Here is a 16,757-nt window from a genome sequence, read left to right on the forward strand (position 1 = left end):
GGTGGTGTTAGTGTTATGCTTTGGGCCTGTTTTGCTGCCAATGAAACTGGTGCTTTACAGAGAGTAAATGGGACAATGAAAAAGAAGAATTACCTCCAAATTCTTCAGGACAACCTAAGGTCATCAGCCTGGAGGTTGGGTCTTAGGCGCAGTTGTGTGTTCCAACAGGAAAATGACCCCAAACACACGTCAAAAGTGGTAAAGGAATGGCTAAATCAGGCTAGAACTAAGGTTTTAGAATGGCCTTCCCAAAGTCCTGACTTAAACGTGTGGACAATGCTGAAGAAACAAGTCCATGTCAGAAAACCAACACATTTAGCTCAACTGCACCAATTTTGTCAAGAGGAGTGGTCAAAAATTCAACTAGAATTGAATGTGGATGGCTACCAAAAGCGCCTTATTGCAGTGAAACTTGCCAAGGGACATGTAACCAAATATTAACATTGCTGTATGTATACTTTTGACCCAGCAGATTTGGACACATTTTCAGTAGACCCATAATAAATTCATAAAACAACCAAACTTCATGAATGTTTTTTTGTGACCAACAAGTATGTGCTCCAATCACTCTATCACAAAAATAATAAGAGTTGTAGAATTTATTGGAAACTGAAGACAGCCATGACATTATGTTCTTTACAAGTGTATGTAAACATTTGACCACGACTGTATATAATCTGTCTCATTGCAGATTAGACAAATTGTCTTTTCCTTACACTGAACAAAAAAAACTCTACACTCTGAGTCTATTTTACGTTTCCCCAACGATTTCGCCATTTTTTTTTCCTCGTGCACGAATTGACTGAACATGCGGCGCGAGCATGATGACGTCACATTTTCGATGGGAAAATGCATCTTTAGAAAATATGATTTTCCAGAGCGTCTCGGAGACCCCGAGAGTAACAAGCGATAGAACATGGATTGATGGACGGGCTAGAAACGACAGATTAAAAAAATAAATAAAATAAATAAATTAAATAAAAACTTTTTTTTTTTACTCGGGACTACCCACAGGTCTGGTATTGGATGCTGGCGGGGACGTATCTGGCCCGTGGGCCGTAGTTTGGGGACCATAATGCATAAAACTGTTGGGCCGCCAAAAAATATCTGTTACTCAGCTGTGGTCCGTCTAGCGGTACTCAGTTGTAATACCCTGTTCCTCCATGCGTGGCAGTAATGACAATATCAAACAAACAGAAGAAGTCTGGCGTTAAAGTCATAGAGAAGCTTATCAAGCGCAAAAAAAATATGACTAAAGTGGTGAAGCTGTATTTTCACTCGCAATTTTATTTTATTGACAGTTTATGTAATAAAAAATATCCATTATTAATGGCTTCTATTTATTAACATAATAGGCAGCCCAAGTGGATAATTGTATGTAAATTCATTATTGTCAGTTATTCATCAGTCCCTTCTTACATTATGCAGTATATTTGATTAGTACTTATTTTTTTTAATCAGCCTGACCTAAGCCTAAGGTTTATGAGTTAAATAAATAATACATTTGTTATTAACAACTTTTTTTTAATCATTTGACACACAGGTTAGATGTAATTATTGAACCCGATCAAAATCAAGAATAGGATTAGTAATTCATTGTTGATATTTGGGTGGCCCTTCTATAGTACAAAAATAAAGTTAAGAACCTCTGCTTCATTAGTAACTATATCAAACTTCCCAATTCCATTGAGAGTCTGCAATTGTGGGTGCAAAATCTGCTTAATTGTCACCACTACCTTAAACAAGATACAGTAATGGTCATTTCCTAATCATTGTGCCGTTAAGGAGTTTTGTGATTTCAAGTTGTAAGCGCACCACAGCGCTAGTGACACTGTGTGTGCGTGTCGGAAGGGCGGCATGAACGTAGTTTTGATGCTTTCACAAGAGTATTTTTTATATATACTATCTGATATAACAATAGTTGGGTGTACTGTATGTATATGTGCTAGTATTATTAATGCAATGGAAGCCCCAACATATATTAGTACCATAACTATTCCATAGGGTGCCATGATAATGCTGTAATGCAGAGGTGTCCAAAGTGCGGCCCGGGGGCCATTTTCGGCCCGCAGCTAATTGTTTACCAGCCCGCCACACATTCTGCAAAAATTGCAAAATTGATAGTATTGCAAAAATAAACAAAAAACATTTAAAAAAGTGAAATGAGGTGAAATCTAACGACAAAAAGTTGCAATGTTGACACAAAGCTGCCATGCAGGCTGTTTTTTATTCTTTGTCTTTCTTTATTTTTCTTTTTTTTGCCATTGCTCAAAAAAAAAAAAAAGACAAAAAAATCTATGTTATAATGAATTATTGACCTATTCAAGGCTCCAATTACTTCAAAAATGTCACTTTAAAATGTTTTATGTGTAAAAAAAATATTGCTTATATATTGTGTGGTTGCCATATAAAAACGTCAAAGATTTCTTTGACAAAAGAGCATAAAAACAAACAAAATAATAGTTCAAACGTAAAATGGACAGATATATCGGAAGTTGATCTCGTAACTTAAGTGTTGAAAGTTAAAAAAAAACTAATAAAAATGTATCACTTTATGAGTGGGGGACCTTTTGGATCCCAAATATATTTAGTGGGATTTTATTAATATTTTCACTGATTTCTCAAAAATATTAAACAATTCAAATCAATGGTGTCCTGCATTATTGATCTTTTAGAGCTGTAATTACTAAATACTGCATATTTCCAGTTTTGCTATAAAAAAAACAAAGTTGTCTTTGACAGAAAAGGCATAAAACCTTTTTTTTTTTTTTTTTTACTTTTTATCAACCTGAAGTTGATATAGAGATTTATGTGAGCGTTAAATAAAAAATAATAATAATAATTTAAATTATTTTTAACGTTTTAATGACTGAGACCCTTTATGGTCCCCGGGAGCCCTAAAGGTTAAAAAAAAATAAATATATATATATGTTGTTATGGTTTGAAAATGAAAAATATCAAAATGGCCCCCGCATGCTTAAATTTTTCCGTTTGCGGCCCTCAGTGGAAAAAGTTTGGACACCCCTGCTGTAATGTATCATAATATATGCATTGATCAGTTCATACTGGACCTCCAAATTGATCAAAAAGCTTTTGGGATTGTATTGAAGATTCATTTTTATTTTGGCTTGAATAAAACCCAGCCACTCGCGTACTGTAACAGACAGCACCATACATCATATTGAGCCCCACTTCAAATGTAGCAGAACATTTACAGTCCCAACTTTCCTTCACCCACCTGTGACAAGACTCGAAACAACAAGAGGCAAAATAAGCATCTTCAGCATCCTCATTAGGATCTCCCCCGGGAAGCTTATGATCAAAATAACATCAGGAGGGAGAGGCGATATGTGCCGCAGCAACATTCCAGCAATGGAACCGAGAAACACCCCTGAATGAGAGAGAAAGGATAAATACACCCCTGAGACCACTTTGCACATTAATTTCTTTTTACTCATTGTTTTATTAAAAAAAAAAAAAAAAAAAAAAAGATCAATTAGTGGACAATAAATATGACCAAGACCTGACACTCACCAAGAATTGTGAGCGTGAGAACCATGTTCTTCATGACCTTATCACAGATAGTGCTGCATATGCTGTCAGTCGCATCCACTGTGGGCTCCAAGTGGCCCTCGTCTATCCTGACCTCCACGTGCTTCTGCATCTTCTTGGCACTGTCACAGACAAAAATAGGACAGATTATTTTATTTTTTTTCCCCAGGTTTTTTTTACTTTAAGTATGACGACAGCATGGTTTTAAAGTTGTTTTTAAAAAGCGTAATAATAACTATAACGGAGTACAGCACATGCACAATGCGCACACCGTGGAAATGTGGCAATGGGCAAAGAAAGTGTTTTTAAGCATGAATCACACATAGCCTAACTTCTTCCCCAGGGCCATAACCACCCTGAACAGACTTCCCCATTGACCCTCATAACTGCCTTCTCTTCGGTGCAATAACCCATTCCACCAACCACCCTGTTTCATGTAGATATTCATGTACACATTAATTTCACCCTCTGTATAGAGTGTACACTTGTTTTATCGCACTGTATGGAATGGCCTCAATCTCGTTACCCTGCGTAATGACAATAAAGCTGATTCTGATTCTGTAAATAATAAAGTTCCTTTAACACTTAGGAATTCCCTAAATGTTGTGAAAGGTCCCAGGGACCCAAAAGGGTCCAACTTATAAAAGTGTTAAAAGCAAGTCATGTATCAATATTTTTTATTTTATTTTTGATGCTGAAATCTCTAGGTCAACTTCAGATCTATCTGTTGACATAACATTGTTTATTTTTTCTGTTTTATGCCATTTTTGTCAAAATTGTCAACGTTTTTTTTATGGTAAACACTAGGGGTGTCAAAAAAATAGATTTATTTAAATTAATCACAAGTCTTATTTGTAAGAATTCATAATCAATTGAAAAAAACAAAACAAACAAACAAAAAACAAGCAAAAAAAAAAATATATATATATATATATACTGTATAAAATAAAATAATCACAAGTGTCTCAAAGGGCTGCACAAGCCACAACGACATCCTTGGCTCAGATCCCACTTAAGGGCAAATATATATATATATATATATATATATATATATATATATATATATATATATATATATATATATATATATATATATATATATATATATATATATATATATATATATATTATATTTGATGTGAATTTATTCAAGGTCAATATTCACAACAACATTGATTTTTATTTTTATTAATAATTGTTTGAGCATTGACTGTTTTAATTAGTTCAGATAAAATGTTGGATTTAAAAAAACATTAGCATGGCAAAATACTCTAACAATAAATTTTTCATAACAACAATAACTAGTAATATAATAACTAGTTAAAGGCTTACTGAAATTAGATTTTCTTATTTAAACGGGGATAGCAGGTCCATTCTATGTGTCATACTTGATCATTTCGCGATATTGCCATATTTTTGCTGAAAGGATTTAGTAGAGAACATCGACGATAAAGTTCGCAACTTTTGGTCGCTGATAAAAATGCCTTGCCTGTACCGGAAGTAGCGTGACGTCACAGGTTGTGGAGCTCCTTACATCTGCACATTGTTTACAATCATGGCCACCAGCAGCGAGAGCGATTCGGACCGAGAAAGCGACAATTTCCCCATTAATTTGAGCGAGGATGAAAGACTCGTGGATGAGGAAAGTGAGAGTGAAGGATTAGAGGGCAGTGGAAGTGATTCAGATAGGGAAGATGCTGTGAGAGGTGGGTGGGACCTGATACTCAGCTGGGAATGACTAAAACAGTAAATAAACACAATACATATATATACTCTATTAGCCACAACACAACCAGGCTTATATTTAATATGCCACAAATTAATCTGCATAACAAACACCTCCCCCCTCCCGTCCATATAACCCACCAATACAACTCAAACACCCGCACAACACACTCAATCCTACAGCCCAAAGTACCGTTCACCTCCGTAAAGTTCATACAGCACATATATTTCCCCAAAGTTACGTACGTGACATGCACATAGCGGCACGCACGGACGGGCAAGCGATCAAATGTTTGGAAGCCAAAGCTGTGTACTCACGGTAGCGCGTCTGCTATCAAACTCAAAGTCCTCCTGGTTGTGTTGCTGCAGCCAGCCGCTAATACACCGATCCCACATACAGCTTTTTTTTTGCTGTCTTCATTGTTCATTAAACAAATTGCAAAAGATTCACCAACACAGATGTCCAGAATACTGTGGAATTTTGCGATGAAAACAGACGACTTAATAGCTGGCCACAATGGTGTCCCAAAATGTCCGCTACAATCCGTGACGTCACGCGCAAACGTCATCATACCGAGACGTTTTCAGCAGGATATTTTGCGGGAAATTTAAAATTGCACTTTCCTAATCTAACCAGGCTGTATTGGCATGTGTTGCAATGTTAAGATTTCATCATTGATATATAAACTATCAGACTGCGTGGTCGGCAGTAGTGGGTTTCAGTAGGTCTTTAAGAGTGTTACTAAAACGGCCTTCTTTCATCGCCGTAATATCGCTAAAATGTGTTCCATTTTGTCCACCAGCGACGCTGATATCAATATTCATGCGTTCGTTACTTCTCGATTACTGTAACGTATTATTTTCGTGTCTCCCTATGTCTAGCACTAAAAGATTACAGTTGGTACAAAATGCGGCTGCTAGACTTTTGACAAGAACAAGAAAGTTTGATCATATTACGCCTATACTGTGTATACCTCTATATACCTATTTACATATATACATATATGGCTCACCTGCACTGGCTTCCTGTGCATTTAAGATGTGACTTTAAGGTTCTACTACTTGCGTATAAAATACTACACGGTCTAGCTCCATCCTATCTTGCTGATTGTATTGTACCATATGTCCTGGCAAGAAATCTACGTTGAAAGAACTCCGGCTTATTAGTGATTCCCAGAGCCCAAAAAAAGTCTGTGGGCTATAGAGCACTTTCTATTCGGGCTCCAGTACTCTGGAATGCACAAAGAGATGCTACCTCAGTAGAAGCATGTAAGTCCCACCTAAAAACTCATTTGTATATGCTAAAACCTCCTTTTTAGACCTGTTGATCTGCCGTCTCTCTTTTCTGCTCTGTTCCTGCGTGGGAAGTTTTTTTAGGTGACCACGGATCAGCCTCCACGGATGATTCACGAGCTGTTCCAGGTCGGGACCCAGGAAGGACCACTCCTATGTGCATCAGTTGGTGACGTCTCTGCGCTGCTGACTTGTCTCCACTCAAGACCCTGCTGGTCTCCCAATGGACTGGACTTTCACATGAAGTCGGGACCCGGGGTGGAACACTCCTTATGCATCAGTCGGTGACGTCTCTGCGCCCCGACGTGTCTACATGCAAGATGATCCCCTGCTGGCCCCACTATGGACTGGACTCTCACATTATCAACTGCATCTACTCGGCATCCATTGCACCGGTCCCTTCCAGGGTTTCTCCTTGTTCCCATTGGTTGGAGTTTTTTCTTGCCCTGATGTGGGATCCGAGCCGAGAATGTCGTTGTGGCTTGTGCAGCCCTTTGAGACACTTGTGATTCAGGGCTATATAAGTAAACTCTGATTGATTGATTGATTGATTGATTGATTGATTGATTGATTGACATAAGTATAGCTTGGGTGCTATTGTTTGCTTAGCTGTTGTGTAGCTGCGAGTTTACCTTTTGTAAATGACTTGACTAAAATACAAGGAAAGACCAGTATTGGCTACTTTCACACTGCAGGGTCGGATGTCCATTTTGTATTATTTTGTCAAATCCGATCTTTGTAAAAAATTTGATTTCCAATGTGAACACAATCTGACTCGCATGTGGACAAGACGTCACGCCGTCGCACACTCTGCAGTGTTTACGGACGTAAACACGGCTTCAACTCTTGTCGGTCTCTGTACTGGCGCATTTGTGGCAATTTCAAAGATTTTGTGCAATCAAAGTCTACATTTCTTGAATTATTGCGCACGTTCCGGTCGGATGAATGCGACCTGAGGGCGGGAGCGTTTACATTGAGTACGCATCGCACATACATCCGATATATTTCCACGTACGAAAGAGGCCTGGGTCGGACATGAAAAATTCCTATACATCGGCCAAAAAATCCGAAATTATTTGCAGTGTGAACGAGGCCTAAAGTATGGACACACCTTCCCATTTCAATGCGTTTTCTTTATTTTCAGGACTATTTACATTGTAGATTGTCACTGAAGGCATCAAAACTATGACACCTGTGAAGTGAAAACCATTTCAGGTGACCTCTTGAAGCTCATCGAGAGAATGCCAAGAGTGTGCAAAGCGGTAATCAGAGCAAAGGGTGGCTATTTTGAAGAAACTAAAATATAAAACAGTTATTTCACCTTTTTTTGTTAAGTACATAACTCCACATGTGTTCATTCATAGTTTTGATGCCTTCAGTGACAATCTACAATGTAAATAGTCATGAAAATAAAGAACACGCATTGAATGAGAAGGTGTGTCCAAACTTTTGGCCTGTACTGTGTATCCGGTGTCAGTATCAGATCGGGCCACCCCTAGTAAATAGTAGGGCTGTAAATCTTTGGGCACCACACGATTCAATTCAAAATCAATATTTTTTAAATAACATTGGGTGCTAGTTCTATGGTTAACTACATTTTTCCAAAAAAATAGATAAACAACTCTGATCAATTTCTATAAATCTTAAAAGAGAACTGATTTTGTTTAATCAAATTTGACCCAAACATTTAATAAAGTCAAATACAAATAAGGCTTAGATAGATAAGATGTTGGCATGGACAGGACAGTTTAAGAATCGTTACAAATAAGAATCGCGATTATTCTGAAAATCTATTTATTTTCGACGCCCCAAGTAAATAGTGATGAGACTCAATGGTGGCTTTTGTACCTCAACTCACAATTTCGGATGTATGGCAGTATAGCTACAAACCACACATATATTCAATCACCGCTGACCAAAACGTTTCATCACTCTGCTTCCTCACACCACTGATGCAACAACTTGGGTGTGTTGTGGTGTGGCGTCTTAAAGCCTCTTGGGACTTTAAAGATCAGCTCTCCCCAGTGCGTCCTTTAAATCTACTGCAGAGTACAGACGTTCGCGGTTACGTAACAGAGCTCATGACCTTCCTGACTTCCACACCTGGATTATAGACTGACAGCATGCAAAATTACAGATGCTCTTTGTTTGGCTTTAGAGTAAAAACAGGGAAAAGTTCCTCCTTATAAAGATTATAACCCAGCAGGCACACAAAATTAAAACAACGTTGAGAACTTGTTAATTTAGATCCTGACGTTGAGCAACTCAAACATAACGTTGAAACAACATGCTTTTTGACGACGTTTAGTCAATGTTGGGTTCTGACCTTGATTAGACCATTGAAATTTGGTCATTTCCCAACCAATATTTGACAACACAAATTAAACGTTGAAACAACATGTTTTTTGACTAAGTCTATTCAATGTCAGGTTGTGACGTTGATTTGACCATTGAAATTTGGTCATTTCCCAACCAACGACGTGGATCCAACGTTGGACACTGACATTGTCTGTTAACAAATACAACTATTTTGCAACGTTGTCGCGAAGTCCGTTTTAAAAGGACATGCACGTATAATCAACATATGTATCAATGTCTTGTGAAGGAATATGGTGAGTTCAGGCCTGATCGACGACTCCCTGCGCACTATGACAGAGAGATTATTCGAGGTGAGGTCCCAAGTCATACGCGGTGCTCCAGCATTAATGTGACTTAAGTCTTTTAAAGAGGATAACATTAGCACCTCCAGCACACAGGTGATTGTGTTATGTAACAGAAAAGGGGATTCCCGGGAAAAGTCAAGGTGCCACCGAGGTGTGCCTGAGACGACTGTAAAGCAGGAGATTATCAAATTGCAATTTGCAGATGAATCTTTTTGTCTTTTGATGCCATAAACCGACCGCTTTGGTACACACAGAGGCGAAATCCGTAACATATTTTTTGTTTTGATGATGTGCAAAAGGCTCATAAATTTAAAAAGGAGTTTCCAGTGCATCAGAAACTCAATTGGTGTAGATGCTGTCATAGCAGACAGAAAGTATACCTGATGCTTTGCAGCCTTGCAACCACATTTGTTGAACAATGTTTCAAATAATTTGCCCTACCAAGTACTTGATCACAATATCACTATATGCAAAATATGTATTGCAAATGCACTCACCTCTTAATGTCTGATTTTGGAAGAATCAAAACTGTATTTTTCCACTAAAGAGTGAATGCAACGCCGTCCATCAGGGAAAAAATGGCCAAAATCACCTGGCTTGTGTGTTGGTAAATCCCAATAAAAAGCCTCTGGAATTAAAAAAATATATATATATATATATATGTTTTTTACCCCTTCAGGCATGCAAAATATATTGAGATTGTCAGATGCTAAATGTATGTAGTTGCAGAGACATGCGTACAAGGTAAAGTGACTATCATGGAGCTCTGAGAGGACGCCAGCAGACAGGAAGGGTGGAGTCAACCTGCCAAGATTAGTGAGAGGACAAAATCCTCGCCACTGCTTTTATTTTGTTCGTGAAGTTGTTTTTTTTCTCCCCTCCAAGACAACATTAATATACAAGCGCTTTATGCACTCATATCTGGTTGTTCAATGCTTATGGTGTTTCTACTGTATTAACAAGGGGTTATTTATGTATTCCAATCAGCACTCAGAGAATGATGCAAAATGCAAATGTGGCAAAGTGAGCAATGAAAATAAAAAATTGCCTTAATTTCTTATCTGTGATCGGTTCTATCAGACAATATTTGCTTTTATAGGCTACAAAAATTACTCCTACTAAACACGACTCGGCTTTTTTGTGTGGTATGCAATGAAATGTTAACCACCTAAAAGGTATTCATAGTTTGATATGAACCATATTTTCACAAAATAAATAAAATTAACTGATGTCAAACATTATTTACTAAAGTACTTTTGGCATTTTGGCTATGATTTGTAATTTTTTTGTAAATCCGTTGCACATCATTTTTTCCAAAAAGGGTTTTTTATGTGAGTTAGTAGACGTTTATTTCGAACATGTACCGTATTTTCCGGACTATAAGGCGCACTTGAAATCTTTTTTTCCCCTCCAAACTCGACAGTGCACCTTATAACCCGGTGCGCCTAATGTACGGATTCATTCTGGTTTTGCTTATCGACCTGGAAACAAATTTATTTGGTACGTGGTGTAAATGATAAGTGTGACCTGTAGATGTCAGTCAAACATAAGAGCTACGTGTAGACTGCACTATGATGGTAATATGACTCAAGTAAACAACACCAACATTTTATGAGTTCCATTGAAAATATAGAACATTACACACGGCGCTTAAAAATATATCAAAATGTTTTAGTACAACTTTGGTAAGCTATGAAGCTGTACCGCTTGATATGCATCAACATACAAGTATTGTTATGGTGTGTGTATAAGGTAAGACATATCTGGCGTTTTGTTTCGCAATATTATACAAAAGCAACTTTTATAACCTTCTGGTACCTGCTGATCTGTATTTGGGATCTGCATAAATCCTGAAAAGTTGCGCGCCTCCGCCTTTGTAGTCCATGCCAACATCGTAGTTGATAAGCTTCTTCTTTTTCTCTATCTTCTTGTTATGGGGCATTCATCCTCTGCTGTTGCCATTTGTAATATAAAGTAGTGTAAAGTTCTTACTTATATCTGTCAGTAAACTCACCATGAAAGCTCTAAAACATACCGGTGTAGTGAGTTAACATTATTCACCCAAGGAACTTCCGGTCGGACGGTTTTTCACTGGACACAATTCCGGTGTTGTTGTTTCCGGATGAGGAGATGCTGCTCCGTTATGGATTTAAGTAAAGTCTGAATGTCATTAAAACACTTAGCTCCATCTTTTGACACTTCTTCCTCTCACATAAAGAAGACCGCCCACAAAACAGCGCATCCGGAAGCGACTGTCAGAAAGCGGCTTAAAGTTGATCTGTAAAACATAATCTATGCAACATTTTGACCAAAGAACCACCATTACATGTTATGTCGACCACAAGGAAGTGTTTTACATTTAGAAAACAAATATAATAATATGACTCCTTTAATGCGCCCTATAATCCAGTGCGCCTTATATATGAAAAAAGATCAAACATAGCCCATTCATCGGCAGTGCGCTTTATAATCCGGTGCACCCTATGGTCCGGAAAATACGGTATACCATTTCACCTTCTATGTTCTGTATGTCCAACATTATGTATTATTTTAACTGACAACTTTTGTAAAACAGTTAATGAATTAAGTCTACTTTTGGAGTTATTTACCCATATTTCTACACAACAACTTAGATACGGCAACAATAGCGAGCAGTAGAAAATATTACGTCATTTTATTTTGTGTAGAACATGTTTTTCCTTATTCATTTTAGAAATATTTCTTGCCACCTTACGTTGTATAGTTTTGTATGAGATTTCCAATTAATTTGTATTGTCTATTATTTCACCCAAAAATTCAATTATTGTTAAATGTTGACATATCGGTCCAAGGGTATAAAAACATTGTGGATTCAATTGATTTTTCTCAAATCTCTTTGTCAACTTAAGCTCTTAACAAAAATACCCAATGAAGGCCTTTTGATCAAATGATCTCATAGTTTTCAATTAATATACATTTGCATAAAAGTTATTTTACTAATTTAAAACTGTGACATTATCCGATCAAAGGGTCTTTAAAAGGTTAAAAATTTAAAATTTTAAATGATTAATCAATAATCAATAAATACGAAATTATCTATACATACATATATACATACATACATACATTAGTGCGCATGCGTCGATCTAGACGGCCGCTGCTGCAGTTCGCTTCGTCTTTGTCTTTTGTCTTTGTTCTTTGTTCGTTTTGTACTTTTTTATACTTTTACATTTAGTCTACATTTACTTTTTATCTAGTCGTGCCCTTCTAAACATGCGGTTTAGAAGTGTTTTGTTCGTTCTTCTGACGGTGGGGACGCTACTGAAGAGCTCAGACGGGCAACAAGAGTGGAGAGGCTCTTTTATCTACACCAGGGAACAGTTGTTAGCGGCACCAGTTATTAGCATCCAGCTAACGGACCCGGCGCTAACTAACCAGATCCCGGAGGAGCTAAAAAGGACTTATGGAGGTGCTCGTGGCTGTCGAGGGAAAGGGAGACGTTCGCGACAGAAGAGGGCTGAAGCGAGGAGAGAGAGAAGGAGATATAAACCATATCTTCCTTCCGTCGTCATGGGTAACGTGCGGTCTCTGGCAAATAAAATGGATGAGTTGTCATGATGAGCTGGGCCGGTCAGACCACAACCTTGTTTACCTCAACCCCTGTTATGTGCCTCTGATCAAAAGACAGCCTGTGACCAAAAAAACAGTGAGAAGGTGGTCAGAAGGGGTCCAAGAGACACTGCAGGGCTGTTTTGAGGTAACTGACTGGCACATGGAGCCTCATGGAGAGGATATTGACGGGCTCACAGAGTGCTTCACAGACTATATCTACTTCTGTGTTGACTCAAATGTCCCATCAAGGACGGTCACCTGCTACCCAAACAACAAGCCGTGGGTGACCAAGGACATCAAAGCCCTACTGAATGGGAAGAAGAGGGCATTCAATGCTGGTAACAGGGAGGAGGTGAAAAGAGTTCAGGGGCTGCTGAAGACCAAACTCAGGGAGGCCAAGGAGAACTACAGGAGGAAACTGGAAGGGAAGCTGAAGGACAACAACATGAAGGTGGTTTGGAGAGGTATGCAGACCATCACCGGCCTCAAACCGTCGGAGGGTAGGGGGTGGACGGAGACAAAGAGAGGGCCAATGAACTAAACCAGTTATTTAACAGGTTTGACACAGTGGCTCCGACAAGCTCCTGCCCCCCCAAGACATGCCAGGCGGCCCCCTGACAACTTCAGCGAACCAATCCATCCCCCCTCCCCTCCTCACAGCCCCCCAGCTCCAATGACTACCTTCCCCCCACTTAACACCTCACCCTCAGCTTGATAACCCCCCCTCCCTACAAACAGGCAAGGCCGCGGGTCCTGACGGTGTGAGCCCCAGGGTGCTCAAAGCCTGCGCCCCACAGTTGTGTGGTGTGCTCCAGCACATCTTCAACATGAGCCTTAGGCTGCAGAAAGTCCCCACACTGTGGAAAACTTCATGCGTGGTCCCCATCCCCAAGTACACACGACCCAGCACGTCGAAGGACTACAGGCCGGTGGCTCTAACCTCCCATATCATGAAAACCATGGAGAGGTTGGTCCAGGAACAACTCCGCCCTACAGTCAGGCCCCACCTGGACCCACTCCAATTTGCCTACCAGCCCCGACTCGGAGTGGAGGACGCAGTCATCTACCTGCTGAACCGAGCCCACACCCACCTAGACAAGCCTGCGAGCAGTGTGAGGGTCATGTTTTTTGACTTCTACAGTGCTTTCAATACCATACGGCCTGGACTACTGGGTGTGAAGTTGGAGACGATGCAGGTGGAGGCCCCCTTGGTGTCCTGGGTTGTTGATTACCTGACTGACGGACCACAGTACGGGCGACTGCAGGACTGTGTGTCTGACAGGCTGGTCAACAACACCGGGGCCCTGCAGGGCACAGTCCTCTTCCCCTTCCTCTTCACCATCTACACCATCTACACCACCTATTTCCACTATCAGTCAGAGTCCTGCCACCTTCAGAAGTTTTCTGATGACTCTGCGATAGTGGGGTGTATTGAGGTGTGAGCCCCATATATATATATATATATATATATATATATATATATATATATATATATATATATATATATATATATATATATATATATATATATATATATATATATATATATATATATACACTGTATATTTATACACACACAATATATATATATATATATATATATATATATATATATATATATATATATATATATATATATATATATATATATATATATATATATATATATGTCTTAATTAGATTATCCAAAAAATAGTGCTCGATACCGTGGTAGAGCGTAATATGTATGTGTGGGAAAAAAAATCACAAGACTATTTCATCTCTACAGGCCTGTTTCATGAGGGATTTCCTCAATCCTCAATCTCCTGAGGATTGAGGAAATCCCTCATGAAACAGGCCTGTAGAGATGAAATAGTCTTGTGATTTTTTTTCCCACACATACATATATATATATATATATATATATATATATATATATATATATATATATATATATATATATATATATATATATATATATATATATATATATATATATATATATATTTTTTTTTTTATATATATATATATATATATATATATATATATATATATATATATATATATATATATATATATATATATATATATATTGTGTGTGTATATATATATATATATATATATATATATATATATATATATATATATATATATATATATATATATATATATATATATATATATATATATATATATATATATATGTATATATATAGTGTGTGTGTATAAATATACAGTATATATATACATATATATATTTACATATACATGTATGTGAGTGTGTATGTGTGTGGGTGTGTTTTGTATAGGACTGAAGTACATTAGGAAATTTGATTTAAATAAAAAAATAAAAAAGTAAATTCAACATGTTTTTATGCGCTTTAAAATCCTAAGGATTTTGAGGTCCTGTTTGGCTTTAACAATAATTACAATTTAATGTCCCAAGTGGGTTGAACAGAAATAATTCTTTATTATTTCTGATAAAATATTCAACCTCTAATTTAGTTACAATTGTATTTATTTATTTATTATTGATTTGTTATATCTTTTTTTTTTTTTTTTTATACTTTTAATTGCAGGCTACACAGTGAGTTTTGACTTTGTTATGGTTATGCATACAATTACAATATAGTGCGTCACATACTTAACATTTTTTTCATACAAGACGTGGGAAGAAGCAGACCTGATTTAACCCTAACCCTGTTAATAATGCAGGATTTAATGATGTTCCAGTAGAATTTGTCTTTACTGGAAATGTTTAAAATCATGTTCATAGTTTACAAAGTTTGCATGAGTTTTTGCCTTTTTAAAATGTGGCCTTTGTGACATTGTCCTCACTGAAATGGAATCCAGGCCAATTTTAAGCAACGGCGTTGTCATGGCAGCATGTTTCGGCTCATGTTCTGTACAAATGATTTGCCAGTGAATTAGATGATGGCCTACGTGTGTGTGTGTGATGTTACTGAAGCATTTGAATATGGTGACAGTCCTTCATATCAGCGTCCTACTGATTATCTGTGATTAAACTGTGCAGTCGTGCATGAAAATCATCATTATTGCTGAGCCACAATGATACATTGGTACAAAAGTCGAGCATCAGGTGAGAAAACCCTGACAGAGTATTGGTGGTAGAGCTAGGAAGTCATTCCCGCAGTCCCTGCATACTGTTCAAGTAGTGTAATAACCAGTATAGAGATAATATGCAGGCTGTATGAGGTGTGTTCGAAAAGTCTTCAATGTGGCTTGAAGGGATTAAATACATGTTTTTAAGTAATATTGTGTGGAAATTGTTGTTCAATGCTTACTTTTATGTACAACAGAACAAAATCCACAGAGTAAAAAAACAACAACTATAGTAGTGCCATTACTAAAGAGCTTAATTGGTTCTGTGATGGAGCTCTTAACTCAAGACACTTGTATCCCAAAATCAACGTTTCCCATTGAAATTAATTTAAATTCCTTTTGTGCCGCCCCAAATCATATGTAACATGCCTTTTAAAAAGAAAAATAAACTTTTAGATAAGAAATATTGTATGAAAACAATGCAAGAGAATATACTAAAAACAACTACAGTTCCTACCGGAACCCCCTAGTAACTAAAGTTCCTTGGGTGAATAATGTAAACTCACTACACCGGCATGTTTTAGCGCTTTCATGGAGAGTTTACTGACAGATATAAGTAAGAACTTTACACTACTTTATATTAGAAATGGCAACAGCGGAGGATGAATGTCACATAACAAGAAGATAGACAAAAAGAAGAAACTTATCGACTACGGTGTCGACACAGACTACAAAGGCGGAAGCGCGCAATTTTTCAGGATTTATGCAGATCCCAAATACAGATCAGCAGGTACCGGAAGGTAAGAAAAGTTGCTTTTGCATAACATTGCGAAACAAAACGCCAGATAATATGTCTTATCTTATACACACACCATAATAATACTCTTATGT

General features: G+C 37.6%; 1 protein-coding gene across 1 annotated transcript in view; it reads right to left on the reverse strand.

Moving 5' to 3' along the window:
* The window catches only part of LOC133639681 (excitatory amino acid transporter 2-like), a 36,276-nt gene extending 26,312 nt beyond the window's left edge, over positions 1–9,964 (reverse strand). The window contains exons 1-3 of the mRNA XM_062033203.1: positions 9,731–9,964; positions 3,535–3,674; positions 3,239–3,391 (exon numbers count right to left, since the gene is read on the reverse strand). Coding sequence (XP_061889187.1) covers positions 3,239–3,391; positions 3,535–3,664 — 283 coding nt within the window. The 5' untranslated portion in view covers positions 3,665–3,674; positions 9,731–9,964. The remainder of the gene's footprint in view (positions 1–3,238; positions 3,392–3,534; positions 3,675–9,730) is intronic.
* Positions 9,965–16,757: the final 6,793 nt, after the last annotated feature.

This window comes from Entelurus aequoreus, linkage group LG02 (genome assembly GCF_033978785.1).
Source record: "Entelurus aequoreus isolate RoL-2023_Sb linkage group LG02, RoL_Eaeq_v1.1, whole genome shotgun sequence".
Taxonomy (NCBI): Eukaryota; Metazoa; Chordata; class Actinopteri; order Syngnathiformes; family Syngnathidae; genus Entelurus; species Entelurus aequoreus.